Source organism: Cotesia glomerata, linkage group LG7 (genome assembly GCF_020080835.1).
Source record: "Cotesia glomerata isolate CgM1 linkage group LG7, MPM_Cglom_v2.3, whole genome shotgun sequence".
NCBI lineage: Eukaryota > Metazoa > Arthropoda > Insecta > Hymenoptera > Braconidae > Cotesia > Cotesia glomerata.
In genome coordinates this window covers 26628908-26644389 of record NC_058164.1, presented here as the reverse complement: position 1 = coordinate 26644389, position 15482 = coordinate 26628908, and the positions used below count along the sequence as shown (strand labels likewise).

Sequence of the window (15482 nt, the reverse complement as noted above, 5' to 3'; positions counted from 1 at the left end):
AAATTTTAAATTAAAACTGAAAAACTAGTTTTTTATTTATTTTTCAAAAAGTTTAATTTAAAAATAAAATTCTTAAAGAAGAAAACTAAAAAGTTTAAATTTTTTAAATTATAAAAACAAAAAACCAGTAATTAAATTACATAATAAATAACTAAAACATAATTTCATTTTTACAAAAACTGAAATATGTAGAAAACAAAATTTTCTACAAAAAAGGTCTGATTTAATATTTGACCCAAAATTTTGAATTAAAATTTAAAAACTAGTTTTTAATTAATGTTTCAAAATATTAAATTTAAAAATAAAATTTTTAAAGAAGAAATATGTCCAAAAATTCTCAAAAAGTTCAAATTTTAGAAATTATAAAATGAATAGTAATTAAATTACATAATTTTATTTTCACAAAAACTGAAATATGTAAGCGAAAAAAGTATCTTATAATTTTTTTATACTTTAAATATTTTAGCCATAATAATTTATCAATAAAATTTTCTATAAAAAAATTTTAGAAGAAAATAAAATTTTCTACAAAAAACGTCTGATAAATTTTTTGATTCAATATTTGATCCAAAATTTTGAATTAAAATTCAAAAACTAGTTTTTAATCAATATTTTAAAAATATAAGAAAATTTTAGAAGAAAATCAATAAAATTTTCTACAAAAAAGGTTTGATAAATTTTTTGATTCAATATTTGACCCAAAATTTTGAATAAAAACTTAAAAACTAGTTTTATTATTAATTTTTTAAAAAGTTAAATTTAAAAATAAAATTTTTAAAGAAAAAATATGTCCAAAAATTCTCAAACTTAAAAAGTTCAAATTTTAGACATTATAAAAATGAATAGTAATTAAATTACATAATTTTATTTTCACAAAAACTGAAATATGTAAGCGAAAAAAGTATCTTATAATTTTTTTATACTTTAAATATTTTAGCCATAATAATTTATCAATAAAATTTTTTACAAAAAACGTCTGATAAATTTTTTAATTCAACATTTGACCCAAAATTATGAACAAAAATTTAAAAACTAGTTTTTAATTAATATTTCAAAAATATAAGAAAATTTTAGAAGAAAATCAATGAAATTTTCTACAAAAATGGTCTGATAAATTTTTTTATTCAGTATTTGATCCAAAATTTGGAAATGTTAATTAAAAATTAGTTTTTAATTAATAATTCAAAAAGTTTAATTTAAAAATTAAATTTTTAAAGAAAAAATATGTCTAAAAATTCTTAAACCTAAAAAATTAAAGTTTTAGACATAAAAAAAAATCAGTAATTAATTTTTAATTCATAATATGATTCATAATTTATAATTATAATTCATAATTTCATTTTCACAAAAACTGCAATAACCAAGCAAAAAAAACTTAAATACGGAATCAAACTCACACTATAAATCCAATCTGGACCAAAATGCCGTTAGCTTTAACCGTAAGTGGGCCACGCGTTGTCCTCAACGTTGGCATCAACACGTTCAAGTTATTCAATTCTCGTTAATATTCAGAATTCGGTAAGTAAAATAAAAAAAAAAAAAACCCAAGTTATAAAAAAGTATAAATTTTATTTTTCCAAATCAGCCGAACCATCCCGAATCATCGCCGTCGTACGGCGAGTAATAATGATCATAGTGTTCGGGCATCTTCGGCTGGTGATTAACAACAACAACTTCCGACTTGGGACGGAAACTAATGATTAAATTGTAAATCATTATAATTAACGCGAGTTTCCCGATAAAGAGGCTCTTCAGCAGGGACGCCTTTATTGACGCAATCGCTCCCGGGAGAGATAGCACCTGAATAATAATAATTAAACACTGATTAGTTTCTAAATACTTTACCTTAAAACATAAATTTAAGAAAACTTTTACCTGCATCATCAGTGGGATCATCATGAGCATACTCCCGACCCGCTGCATGAGGCTAGGCTTCTTATCATTATTGTTATTGACATTGACAGCATTGTTATTGCCGTTACTGCCCGGCAGATGCTCGTGTCGACTCTCTAATCATTTATTAACTTTTTACTCACACTTTATTAAGATAATAAATAATTAATTTGTAAACAAACCTGATAAAATTTGTTCCGAGTCGGTCGAGTTTTCTTTCTCACATTTGGAGGAATTTATTTTTATTGATAATATTATTATTATTATTATCAGAAGAAGAAAGAGCGGCGACTTTAACATTGCTTGTAAAATATTTTATTGTTCTATCGATGAACTTAACGAGGATTCGTCCGCGGAGAAGACCGGATAGAACTGATCCTCCCACTGAGAAAACTAGCGCTGGACAGACCAGGAATGCATTTTTATTGTCCAGTAAGCGGATTACTCCAGTGCACGCGATTTGCAGTGGAACGGCTGTTATAAACGGACTTTTCCTGTCTATTGACCAACCGATCATTTTTCTTTGGATTTGTTTTATTAATTTGCTTTTTATTCATTTATGCAATTATAAAGTATAATTATTTTTCTAGAACTGTTTTTTGTTTAAATGTTTTTTATTTAAGGTTTGTTATATTTTTCTAAAATTACAAAATTTTAATATAATCTCTATCTCTAGATACATAATTAAGAAATGACCTTGTACCTTGGGAACTATTGACATTTTTAAAGATATAAGCTCATCTTGATGTTATACTCTTCGAGACCTTTCATTTGAGTACCCACATCATTTTTTCATATATTTTATATATTTATATATATGTATATATGAAAAATATATCAAAAATGCATGTGGGTACTCAAATGAAAGCTCTTGATGAGTATAACATCAGGATGAGCTTATATCTTTAAAAATGTCAATATTTGAGTAAGTAAAGGACATTTTAACAAATATTTTGTGAACCATTGACATTTTTTAAGATATAAGCTCATCTTGATATTATACTCTTCAAGACCTTTCATTTGAGTACCCACATCAATTTTTTATATATTTCATATATTTATATATATGTATATATGAAAAATATATCAAAAATGCATATGGGAACTCAAATGAAAGCTCTTGATGAGTGTAACATCAAAATGAGCTTATATCTTTAAAAATGTCAATATTCAAGAAAGTATAGTGCAATTTAACTAATATCTTGTGAACTATTGACATTATTCAAGATATAAGCTCATCCCGATGCTATACTCATCAAGACTTTTCATTTGAGTACCCACACCAATTTTTGATATATTTCATATATTTATATAAATTATATATATGTATATATGAAAAATATATCAAACATGCATATGGGTACTCAAATGAAAGCTCTTGATGAGTATAACATCAGGATGAGCTTATATCTTTAAAATATATATTACATATATGTATATATGAAAAATGGTTGCTAGTAATTTTTTAAAGTTAAAATTTATTGACAGTTTTAATTTACAGTAATAAAAAATTAAATTAACTAAAGAAGAAATATTTTTTTTTTAATAATTAAAATTTTATAATAATCTTTAAAATTTCTTCTTTTAATCTAATTTAATTTTTTTATAATAAAAACTTAAAATAAAATTACAATTTACAACTTTGCGACTGATAAAAATATCACAAAAAAAAATCCGCAAATAAAATAATAAAAATCTTAATAATAATAATACATTAAATTAAAAGTACCTTTGGTCGGTTTATCTTGAAAAAAAATAACATTTCAAGATCTAATCTAAAACATTATTTCTTCCAAGAGGGTAATTTATAATTTACAAGTTTAAATAAAAACAATAAAAATAAATAAATAATATGTTATGGCCACTTGATAGATAAACTAAATTATAGGTAGTAAAAAGAAGAGGGGTCTAATATCCATTAATATGAGGAGGATGCTGGATCGGATGCTGTCCTTTGGGGTAATAATCAGCTGACGCATCATATCCATATCCCATGGAATTATCATAGTGATTACTATTACCCGGGTCATTATGGACGTGGAAGTGAACCGGTGGAGCCGGCGGAGCTGGTGGTATCCACGCTGGTCTCTGCGACTGAAGAGAGGCATAAAATTTACCGAAAAATGCGCTCAGTTTTAGCACCAGCAGAATAACTCCTGAAAGTAATATTTCTTCGTTAGTTTTTTTAATTAACACCTTTTACTTTTTATCCAAAGGTCTTAGTGGATACGATTTGCATAGCAAGTGGCTCTTAGGTCGGATCTATGTCAAAGTAACCGTGTCACGATTAGTGATTCAGGCCCAGTATGCCAAAAACAATTTCTCTTTGATTATATTATAAGTTTCTTTTCTTAACATGTTTGTTTTCTTTTGTAGGCTGTTTTTGTTGGCATTTAATTTAGACCGGAAATTGCGGTCAGTTAAATTTCGATTTTTTGATCGTGATCAATTTTTTTTTTTATGGAAATAGAGCAAAAATAAGAAAATTATTTTTAATTATATAAATTTATAAGTTAAAGGAAAATTTATTGATTTTTATTGGAATTTTAATTAATATTATGGATAATATTTTAATTAAAATTTAATATAGAAAGTAAAAATTTGAATAAATTTTTTAATGTTAAGATTTATGGAATTTTTCATTAAAAATAAAATTTTAATAAACTAATTCAATTTTTTAAAAAAATTTTAATGGAATAATGGAATTTTTCATTCAAAAAGAAAATTTCAAGAGACTAATGGAATTTTTTTAGTAAAATTAAAGTAAATTATTGAAAATTTCCATTAAAAATAACATTTTAATGAATAAATAAAACTTTACATTATAAATAGAACTTTAATAGAATAATGGAATTTTTCATTAAAAAAAATCAAAAGATTAATAGTATTTTTTAAATAAAATTTTAATGGATCAATAGAATTTTCCATTAAAAATAGAATTTTAATGGAATAATGGAGTTTTTTTTTAATTTTAATGAATTATTAGAAATTTCTATTAAAAATTGAATCTCAATGGAATAATGGAATTTTCCATTAAAAATAAAATTTCAAGAGACTAATGGAATGTTTTTAGTAAAATTTAAATGGATTTATAGAATTTTCTATTAAAAATAGAATTTTAATTGATTAATGGAATTCTCTATTAAAAATAGAACTAATGGATTAATAGAATTTTCTATTAAAAAAAAAATTTCAGAAGACTAATGGAATTTTTTTAGTAAAATTTTAATGAATTATTGAGAAATTTCCATTAAAAATAGAATTTTAATAGAATAATGGAATTTTCTATTAAAAATAGAACTTTAATGGATTATTGGAATTTATCATTTAAAGAAAATCCAAAAAGCTAATGGAATTTTTTTAGTAAAATTTTAATGAATTATTGAAAATTTCCATTAATAAAATTTTAATGGAATTTTCCATTTAAAAAAATAAATTCAAGATACTAATGGAATGTTATTAATAAAATTTACATGAATCAATAGAAATTTTCATTAAAAATATAATTTTAATGGAATAATAGAATTTTGCATTAAAAAAATTATTTTAATAGAATAATGGAATTTTCCATTTAAAAAAAAATTTCAAGAAACTAATGGAATTTTTTTCGTAAAATTTTAATAAATTATTGGAAATTTCCATTAATAGAATTTTAATGGACTATTAAAATTTTTTATTAATAATAGAATAACTTTAAAAAAATAATATGATTACTATTATAATATCCTGACAAAAAAAAAAAAAAATTTACAAACCATAAATAATTTCAATAAATAAAAAAAACTCACCAACAGTTAAACCTTTCAATGAAATAATAGTAAGTACAACCAATAACGTCATAATTACGCCCATTTTAAATATCATCGGCATCATCATAAACTGTAAACGTTTAATCCCAAACGTCCTGCCTAAAAAATATAAATTTATTGTCAATAAAATAAAATAAAAATAAAAAATACCATAAATAACAAAAATGATGATGATTTTATTGATCAATGATTATAAATGAAATATTTAAAAAAATGTTACCTTGAGCGCTGTAACCTAAGATATAATCGACAAGTTCAGTAACTGGATTATCTCGTCTGGAATTTAAATCCGTGTTGCTTAACTCCTCAGTGATTGCCAGAGAGGTCCCGAACCCCAGCCCAAGTAGAACAAAACACCATAAGCATACTTTGGTTGTAATTACCGGCATTTTAGTCTTCGTTTTTCGCAGATCTTTCAATCAAGGATTATCTTCTTGTTCTTAATTTAAAAAACTTCACGGTTGAAAAAAACGTCACTGATTCTGAGGTAGATGTTATTCGGCAGACGGGCCAACTCTAACTTACGGCTCGTAGGCTTTCAAAGTGCGATCAACTGAGTGAAGGTACAGTAAAACGTTAAAAGTGGTATACGTGATAGGTCTCCAGGTCTTGGAGAGCCAACCCGATATAACTGCCTGTGGTTACTCGTTATTCATCCAATCCTCTTCCTTCTATTATTTTCTAAGGTGCCGTCGTTCGTAACAGCCGACAGAATGCGAAAAATTCGGTCCCGGCCTTTATATTTGCTGCTCCTACTCTTTTTTCTTTTTTAGAGTAATTAATATTCGCAGCAATTCGCGATATTTACCGTACGTAATTGTAATTATCTTGTTAATTTATAAGGAAAAAAGTAAAAGTTTTTGTCTATTTCGTTGGATTTGTTCTAAATAAAAAACTTTACAGTTAAAAATTCCGCACGGCAAAACACCGCAAACAGTAAAAAATTTATTATCAATTTTTATTGTAAGTTTCTATTTTAAATATTAATTTGCGATTCAAAAAATAAAAATAAAGTAGAATTATTACTCTCTACTTACTCCTCTAAATTTATAAAATTTAATTCCGCAATCAGAATATTAAAATATTGACCCTAAAAAAGTTGAATTGGCGAAGTATTCTCAGCTTTTTTTAACAGCCCAAACTGAACAGGGTTCGAGTCTGGTCTTGGGTAAATTTAATACTATTTTTTATCAGTAAAAAAAAAATTCTCAAGTTTCAAACAATAAATAAAATAATTTTTTTAATAATCTGTTATAAAAAAAATTTTTTTGCTTCACGGCTTATCAAATTATTATTCAACAATGATACAGTTATTGCGCAAAGCATACAATTCCATATATAAAGATTAAAAAACAGTAAGAATAATTACCACAACTTATAAATCCTAGATTACCAGAATAAAATAATCATTACCATAATGAGCTCGCCAGACAATTTTCGACTACTGCAATTCCATATCTCTGGCCATTAAATATTAAATTACCAGATATTAAACTAAAATTCTATGGTAATTTAATAAATAGTCAAGTTCGGTTATAAACTGAGACCCGATAAAATAATTTAAAGATTATTTAAAGTAAAAACCTCTCTAGAGAATCAATAATCTCGATAAAATAAATGAAATAAATAAAATAAATACTGGTTTAGCGGATGGTCATGCACCCCATCTACGGCGAAGGGACAAGGGACTGTACAAGGTCTTCCAAGCAGTTATCCAGCTCGTACTAAATAAGTATAAATTATACTAAAAAGTACACGGTGTACTTAGTCTTTGAACGTGCTCTTGTCAGCAAGAAACTCCGAGATTCCAAAAAGTTTTTATCCTGCGCTTCAAGGCCAACATTTTATCTCCGATAATTCCTCTTATACATAATACCTTTTACAGATTTAATAGTTTGCCATTAATATAGTTTAAATTACAGTTTATTGTATAAATATCTCGGATAATCATTAAAACAGGAGGAAAAAGGTACAAATTAATGGACTAGTTAAAAGGCAGACCTTGAACCTGTCCGACAACCCTGAAAGGATCCGAGAATAAGTTCTCGAGGAAAAGGAAAAATTTCCAGCACACATAGACATCCTCTTTAGCCTCCTCTTCTGCGAAGACATAGACAGGTTTTCTGCGAATGTAGATGTGGTTCATCGTCCTTTCCTTTCCTCTCGCTAATCCAGCTCCTGCTCCTTTTCGTCTTCGTCTTCTTGTTCTCGGTCTTGTTCTTCTTGACTGGTCTGGCGTTCGCCTGGTTCCCATATAGACGAGGGTTGCTCGGCTCAGCTGCTCCACTAGTCAAGGCATTCGCTTCGCGGCCGCGACCATGAAAGCACGCGATATTTATTCCACTGTTGCTATTTTATCATTTATCGGTGGTGTTGTCTCTCAGAGTGTTAACGATGACCCCCAAGTGACCCTCAACGTCCAAGAGGACCATCAAGATCATCAGGAAGCTTCTGTCCTGCTTCAAGATCAAGGACAAGATGTCCCAGCCACCCAAATCGGTAAGTCTAGTGATAAGGGCGAAGGGATCCGAAGGTTCGACGCTGAAATTGAAGATAAATCTGACGCTAAAGTCACTTCCAATTTGCCAACTGACGATCGGGTGAAGCGCGAGCCACTTTCTGAGCAAGACACTCGTGATAATGATAATGACTCACGGGTTCATCAAACTCCGGAGTTGATTCCTGTCAAGGTGGACCAGGTTCTCCAATCGGAAGTTAATTATGCAAGAAAATCGCTGCTTGTCGATGAAGACGAGCCCAGGAATGAAAGAAGTGACAAAGAGAAGATTAATATTGACGAAATTCCTGCGTCAGATATTCAGCATTGGAAGGAACAGGCGGTACTTCTTCAACAGCAGATTAAAAATGAAAGCTACTTGTCGTTCCTCAGGGACGCGGAAATCCTTCCGGGAGTGCCGAAATTTACCGAGATTCAAGTTTTAGATTTGTTGAAGAAAGTTGCACCTAAAAAACTTGACGAGTCTTTTTTTGATAAAGCAAACACTTCTGCGCTGAGCAAAGAGCAACTGGAAGCGCTGAAATGCGCGGAAGGTTTTGTTAAGGAAAACCAGAGGAAAGGCTTCGCAGATGATATGCTTGAGTGTATTCGCGGGTTGAACTTCATGAACTGCATGAGGATCTTCATCTGGCCAATAATCGTAGACAATGTTCCAGAATCGATTACCCAGCGATTTCCGACGTTGCCTTTAGAATTCTCGTTGTCGGATTTTTTGCCGGCGAATCGCGAAACCCCGAAGATTGTCCGAGCTACTGCGGGTGCTCCTCAACAACGGCTGATTTCTCCAGAGCTGGTGATCTCCAACATCCTGAAGGACGCGTTGGAAGGCGGAAATTTGAAAGATTACGAGAAAATCCCGACGTATATTGACGAAAAGAACGAAACTTTCGCTCAGATTCTGACCCCGGGTCAGCTTGAGATTCTCCAGTTGGCGGAAAAATTCCTGCCAGAGTCCTTGAGACAGGACTACGCCAATAGAATGTACTCTTGCGTGACGAGGTTCGAGTACTTCAGCTGCATAAAATTCTTCACTTGGCCGATGATAAAGCAGAACTTCCCGGCGCTTCCAGAGTTTCCGGACTACCAGAGCTGGTATCCAGCGAGTATGAACGTCTTTCCGGGGTACCCATTGATCCCCTTTCCGGATAATCCATCGAAGGACGGCGAGCTGCCAGAAGTCATCGAGGCAGAGTTCAAGAATCGGCGACCACGCCCTGAGACATTGATAGTTCATATTTTGAAAAATACGTTAGATCAGCAGCCGAGACAGCAACTATTGTCATCAGCAGTCCGCTTGCAGGATGATAATATTAAGGCGATGACCAAAGAACAGCTGGCTTCGATTCAGATGGCTGAGCAGCTGATTCCTATTGAGCATCGAGCGGAGTTTGTCAATACCAATGTCGATTGCATGAGACAGTTTAATTATCTGACCTGTCTTAGGTACGTGACCTGGCCGACTGTCAGGAAATGGAAGCCTAGCATGCCGCATTGGTCCGAACTTTTCGGTCAGTTCGCTCAGTTCGGAATTCCTGATTTTATTTCGTCTACTCCCTCCTCTACCACGATCACTATACCCACTTATCCTATTTGGTTTCCTGGAGGTGGGGGATCCATTGGAGGGCTAGAAGGTGGAGCCATTGGAGGGTCTATTAGTGCTGGAGGAGCAGGTAGTGGACTCGGAGGAGGTGGTGCCAGTTCTGGAGGTAATGGAGGTTCGAATCACGGAGGTGCGGCAGCTGGAAGCGGTTCTGGAGGAAGTGGGGGTTCAAATCAAGGAGGTATGATAGTTGGAAGCGGTTCTGGAGGAAGCGGGAGCTCTAATCAAGGAGGTGCGATAGCTGGAGGAGGAAATGGTGGAAGTAGTTCTGTAGCAAGTGGAGGTTTTAATCAGGGTTCCAGCGGCGGTTCCGGAGGAAGTGGTAAGCTATAATTTTTATTTGTTACCTTTGAAGTGAAGATATTTTTTTTTATTTTAGCTGTTAATATTATTGAAGGAAGTAATCAAGGGGTTACGGCTCAACCTGGAAATGGTGGAATCATTATTATTATTCCTGGGCAATCGGGAGGATCTGGAAGCTCAAGTGGATCCAGCAATACAGGAAGTTCTGAAGTTTCTAGCGGTAGCAACTGGGCTAGTGGAAGTCATCATCAAATTTCGGGAGGTAAAACTTTGGTATTGATATTTACTTGAAAAAAGTTTAGGTTGAGTGTTTTATTGATTTAATTTATTGTTAGGCACTACAGGAGGTTCCAGTGGGAGTCACTGGGGTTCAGGAGGAGGAGGATCTGGTGGTCAAAGTGGTTCCGGCAGTTCTGGAGGACAAGGAAACACTGGTGGAAGTGGTAATTATTTTTTTTTAGTATGTAATCAATAGTCAATTTGATTTATTTAAAGTTTCATTTTTACAGATATTAGTGGAGGATCTGGAACTGGAGGTTCAGGTGGTACTGGAGGTATTAGTGGTGGATCTGGAGGTATTAATGGTGGATCTGGAGGTATCAGTAGTGGATCTTGGGAAAGCAATCACGGTGGTTCTACTGTTAGTCAAGGTGATTTTAATGTCATGTCTTTTTTTGGTCTTGTATAAATTTATAAAAGATTCTAAAATATATAATTTATACAGGTGGCTCAACGTCAGGAGGTTCTGGAGGAAACGGTGGTAATCAAGGTGGTGGCGTTACAATAATCATTCCTCCAGGAGGATCTGGAGGACATCATCATGGATCTGGTATTCACCACCATGGAACTGGAGGCTCTACTGAATCTGGAAATCAAGGTAGTCACGGAAGTCAGTGGGGTTCCGGAAACCAATGGCAAAGTGGAGGAAGTTGGGGTTCTAGTGGTAGACCACCAGGATTACCTGGAATATCTGGAGGATCGGGAGGTAATCAAGGATCTGGTGGAGGAAGTTGGGGTTCTGGTGGTGGACCTGGATTCCCAGGATTACCTGGAATATCTGGAGGGTCTGGAGGTAATCAAGGATCCAGTGGAGGAAACTGGGGCTCTGGCGGAGGTTCGACCGGCGGATCCGGAATATCTGGAGGGTCTGGAGGTAATCAAGGTTCTGGTGGAGGAAACTGGGGCTCTGGCGGAGGTTCAACCGGCGGATCCGGAATATCTGGAGGGTCTGGAGGTAGTCAAGGATCCAGTGGAGGAAACTGGGGCTCTAGCGGAGGTTCAATCGGTGGGTCCGGAATATCTGGAGGATCTGGAGGTAATCACGGATCCAGTGGAGGAAACTGGGGCTCTATCGGAGGTTCAATCGGTGGATCCGGAATATCTGGAGGATCTGGAGTCAATCACGGATCTAGTGGAGGAAACTGGGGCTCTAGCGGAGGTTCAATCGGTGGATCCGGAATGTCTGGAGGATCTGGAAGTAATCAAGGATCCAGTGGAGGAAATTGGGGCTCTAGCGGAGGTTCAATAGGTGGATCTGGAGGATCTGTAGATCATCAAGGATCTAGTGGAGGAAACTGGGGCTCTAGCGGAGGTTCAATAGGTGGATCTGGAGGATCTGTAGATCATCAAGGATCTAGTGGAGGAAACTGGGGCTCTAGCGGAGGTTCAATAAGTGGATCCGGAGTATCTGGAGGATCTGGAGGTAATCAAGGATCCAGTGGAGGAAATTGGGGCTCTAGCGGAGGTTCAATAGGTGGATCTGGAGGATCTGGAGATCATCAAGGATCCAGTGGAGGAAACTGGGGTTCAAGCGGAGGTTCAATAGGTGGATCCGGAGTATCTGGAGGATCTGGAGATCATCAAGGATCCGGCGGAGGAGGCATAGACATCAGCGTTGGAAGTTCAGGCGGCAGTCACGTGACCGGCGGAGAAGGATCAATCTCAGGTTCAGGAGGTGATCAAGGATCCACTGGTGGGAATGGATCGGGTGGAGACATAAATGTTGGTGGTTCTGGAGACGGTCAAGGATCTGGAGGAGTGTCAGGTGGTTCCGAAATCGATCAAGGATCAGGTGGAGGCATAGACGCTGGTGGTTCAGCGGGAGGTGGTAAGTACAATTTAGAATAATCTACTTAAAAACGAAAACTAAATTAAATAATTTACAGATGGCGGTAACCAAGGCGGTTCTGTAGGCGAATGTACATGTTGTCCAACAAGAACTACCAATACCAGAGATTCTATCCAGTATCTCAAAGGAATCGAACCAAAAATCATCGACATTCTTCACAGTCTACGTTATTCAATGATAAACTCTCCAATTCATCGTACATTTATCGCCGACAGACAAATGATGTCTCAAACGCGACTCACCAATGAACAATTGACCATTTTAGAACTATCCGAAAGCATGGTTCCGTTTTCAGCGCGCCGCGATCTCATCTCCCGATCACTAGGTTGTCTTCAAGGAGGTGCTGACTTTATGATCTGCACCAAAAACGTTATCTGGCCGTTCCTACAACTCTACATCGAAAACATTCCCGAATTTCCTGCAAGCACCGAAGCATCTGCTATCAACAACTACAAATTTCAGTCAGCAGGGGAAAAACATGGGCTATTTGCGAGGAAAAGTCAACAGCCGATTACAAACCGGAGGATTTCTTCTTCCCACGGCAGTTTTGGACTCCTGAGGTATCCTAACATTCAAATTGCAGCACGAACGCCTTTGCAGTCAGGTATCTCAGCTAAATCTGACGATCAGCCAATAATTTCCGTCACTGGCACCCGATTTGTGCCAATTTACTCCGACCATCCCGAGGGAATTATTCTAAATATTCTCAATGCAATGGCAAAATCTAAATCCGAAGCTCAAGAATTCAGCAGCAAAATCGCCAACTTTCCAGAGCTTCTGAGTCCAGCGAACCAACAACAAGAAAGTATTCTGAAATTGAGCGAAAGCCTGCTCCCAGAGAATGCTAGAACAAGTTTTTTTGAGAACATGCTGACCTGCTTGCGTTCAAACGAGTTTATCGTCTGTTCTCGTGATATAATGTGGCCTCAATTGATCGAGTACTATCCAAGGATGCCCAGTTTTCCGGCATTCCAAAGGATTCTAAACTCTGGAGCTGCTGGAGATCACCTCCAACCGATAGCAGACAACGCGGCGCCTATTGCTGAGACAAACGTCAAGACAGACCAAGCTGGCGACGCGATGATCACGATTACAGACACCCAATTCGTGCCAATCAGCGAAAGACCGGAAGAAGTTCTGTTGAAGCTTCTTAAGTCCATGGAGTCATCAACCCAGAATCCTTCTTACTCATCAATCGCCAAGTCTCCTGCATTTGGCACCCAGTTTACTAAATCCCAGTCTGATGTTCTTGTAACTGCGGAAAATTTGCTGCCTCCAACATTCCGGGAGGTCTTTATCATCCGAATGAGTGATTGCACCCGCGGAAACAGTTTCTTGGACTGCATGAGAGACATCTCTTGGCCTACTTTAGGCCAGTTCTACTCCCGTCTGCCGAGTTTCCCGAACATAGGAACTGGAGTGAACTTACCAGCAGAGAAGCCACAGCAGTCAGCTCTGCTTCCTCCTCACGTAGAGCCAAATTACGCTGAACAAGTCCCAGAGAGGATTGAGTTCCTTCCTCTGTCTCAGTATCAGTCGAATAACTTCCAACCTTTCGGGCTGAATCCATACACCGCGGAGTACTTGGGATTACAACAACAAGCATCAACTTCGTCAGTAGGTGAACCATCTATAGCATACACCAGAGCTTCTTAAGCCTGTTAAGCTTTTAGAGCATTTAAATACTATTTGTTTTACAGGGTCAACATTAACACCAGCATTTGCCGAGCAACCTAAAACTCTTCTAGATATTTCCCAAGAGAATACTCTTCAAAATTTGACCCGTGTACGCAGAAATATAGACAACCAATCAAATGTTAATTTAACTGAGACGGATTTTATTGAATTGTTGAACAAAATCCTAGAGAAGAATCCAGAAACTGATTCCGAGAAGCCATTTGTTGAGACGCTTAATTCAACTGTCAAGGACTTGCTAACTGATGATCAATTGAAGATTTTGAACATGACGGAGCGGCTGGGAATTTACAATACTCGGGGAATAATGGGTCAAGTGATTAATTGCATCACCGGGCTTAGTTTCATAAGGTGCTTGGGGATTTTCATGGTACCTGTCATCATGAACATGCTGCCAAGTCTAGGTCTTGGTTTGCCTTTTGGTCGATCGAATTCGGACAATGAAGATGATCTGATGAAGAGCAAGGAATCAATAGAGAATCTTCTGCTTGATTGGTACAAAAGCCTAACTCAAGAGAAGTTCTCGACGTCTTTTGGGCTTTTGGAGTTCCAAGGCTACGGAAACGGAGAGATAGGAGTCAAATTGTCGGGATTTAGGCAAGCTAGAGCCAGGATAAAGGACCACAAAAATTTGCCGAGTATTCTGACGATAATCAGCGATATTATGGAGGACGTGCTGGACCCAAAGCCCGAGAATGTCAAGGTCAAGAAGATCAAGCGGCAAAGGAGTTTAAAATTGAATTCTTTTGATGAAGCGAATAGCGATGATAGAATCATCCAAATGCTCTTAGAAAGGCTGAAAGCCAACAATACCAACGTTGATGGTGGTGCAAATAATGAAAAGAAGTATTTGACGATAGAAGACGCCTATCGCGCATTCGAAGTTCTTTTTGGCGCGAAATTCAAGGGCAGGCTTTTGGAGGAAGAAGCTTATCAAAATGACAACTTTGCAGAGAATTCTGCTAAAACTTCGACGGAAAATGAAAAAAAGAAGGATGAATTGGTCATAAAGTTACCTCAGTTGAATGAAAACATTGAATTAGCGAGGAAACTTACGAAAACTGTGACAGAATTGTCGAGACGGATGAAAAATAACATGATGCAAATGGCGCCTGGTGTAGGACTTGCAGTTACTTTTCTCTTGCAAGTGGCGCTAGCTCACGCGCGCGCAGCCGCGTCGGTTGCCGAAGTCATCAGCAATATGGCGCTGGGCTCCGCCATGTTTACTTTCATGCGTCAGACATGGTTCGCACCTGCGCAACAGCCCAAAGTTCACTATATTCACAATCACGAGCCGTCTGAAGCGGGGATTAATTGGTCTTAACGTTTTTTAGGTTATCTAGAAGAGATTTATGATTAAAATGATCGACAAATCTACTGGGGAGGCTGCAATATTAATTTATCGGGGGTTTGGGTAATGGGTATTATTTAAACAATTTGTGATTCTGTAATAATTAACTTACGAGATTCATACATATCTTCATCCATTTAGTTTTAATCCATTATGTTAAATTGTAATCATTTAATTAATAAACT

At 35.4% G+C, this 15482-nt stretch overlaps 4 protein-coding genes across 5 annotated transcripts in view; 1 reads left to right on the top strand and 3 right to left on the bottom strand.

The window, feature by feature from the left end:
- LOC123268409 (methylcrotonoyl-CoA carboxylase beta chain, mitochondrial) overlaps positions 1-15482 on the bottom strand; it is a 62856-nt gene that overhangs the window by 17988 nt on the left and 29386 nt on the right. The window lies entirely within an intron of this gene.
- Positions 1407-2193, bottom strand: LOC123269785. Its single transcript, XM_044735618.1, has 3 exons — positions 2076-2193; positions 1876-2009; positions 1407-1800 (listed from the first exon to the last, which is right to left on the bottom strand). Exons 1-3 carry the CDS (start codon positions 2191-2193, stop codon positions 1582-1584), a joined length of 471 nt encoding a protein of 156 aa, XP_044591553.1. The 3' UTR covers positions 1407-1581.
- Positions 3629-6530, bottom strand: LOC123268418. Its single transcript, XM_044733446.1, has 3 exons — positions 5923-6530; positions 5682-5801; positions 3629-4049 (listed from the first exon to the last, which is right to left on the bottom strand). The coding sequence occupies exons 1-3, from the start codon at positions 6089-6091 to the stop codon at positions 3802-3804; spliced, it is 537 nt and encodes a 178-aa protein (XP_044589381.1). The 5' UTR covers positions 6092-6530; the 3' UTR covers positions 3629-3801.
- On the top strand, positions 7962-15433 carry LOC123269784. The gene is made up of 9 exons (XM_044735617.1): positions 7962-10142; positions 10200-10385; positions 10459-10566; positions 10633-10686; positions 10729-10773; positions 10848-11897; positions 11982-12230; positions 12289-13872; positions 13952-15433. Exons 1-9 carry the CDS (start codon positions 8021-8023, stop codon positions 15268-15270), a joined length of 6717 nt encoding a protein of 2238 aa, XP_044591552.1. The 5' UTR covers positions 7962-8020; the 3' UTR covers positions 15271-15433.

Bases quoted from the DNA above. Each gene is read 5' to 3' on its own strand.
- LOC123269785 (XM_044735618.1), bottom strand. From the start codon at position 2,193: ATGTTAAAGTCGCCGCTCTTTCTTCTTCTGATAATAATAATAATAATA. The intron at 2,010-2,075 runs GTTTGTTTACAA...ATAAATGATTAG, and splicing joins CTCGGAACAAATTTTATCAG to AGAGTCGACACGAGCATCTG. The intron at 1,801-1,875 runs GTAAAAGTTTTC...ATTATTATTCAG, and splicing joins TGATCCCACTGATGATGCAG to GTGCTATCTCTCCCGGGAGC.
- LOC123268418 (XM_044733446.1), bottom strand. From the start codon at position 6,091: ATGCCGGTAATTACAACCAAAGTATGCTTATGGTGTTTTGTTCTACTT. The intron at 5,802-5,922 runs GTAACATTTTTT...TATATTTTTTAG, and splicing joins CTTAGGTTACAGCGCTCAAG to GCAGGACGTTTGGGATTAAA. The intron at 4,050-5,681 runs GTGAGTTTTTTT...TATTACTTTCAG, and splicing joins ATTGAAAGGTTTAACTGTTG to GAGTTATTCTGCTGGTGCTA.
- LOC123269784 (XM_044735617.1), top strand. From the start codon at position 8,021: ATGAAAGCACGCGATATTTATTCCACTGTTGCTATTTTATCATTTATC. The intron at 10,687-10,728 runs GTGGATCTGGAG...GAGGTATCAGTA, and splicing joins TGGTACTGGAGGTATTAGTG to GTGGATCTTGGGAAAGCAAT. The intron at 13,873-13,951 runs GTGAACCATCTA...TTTGTTTTACAG, and splicing joins AGCATCAACTTCGTCAGTAG to GGTCAACATTAACACCAGCA.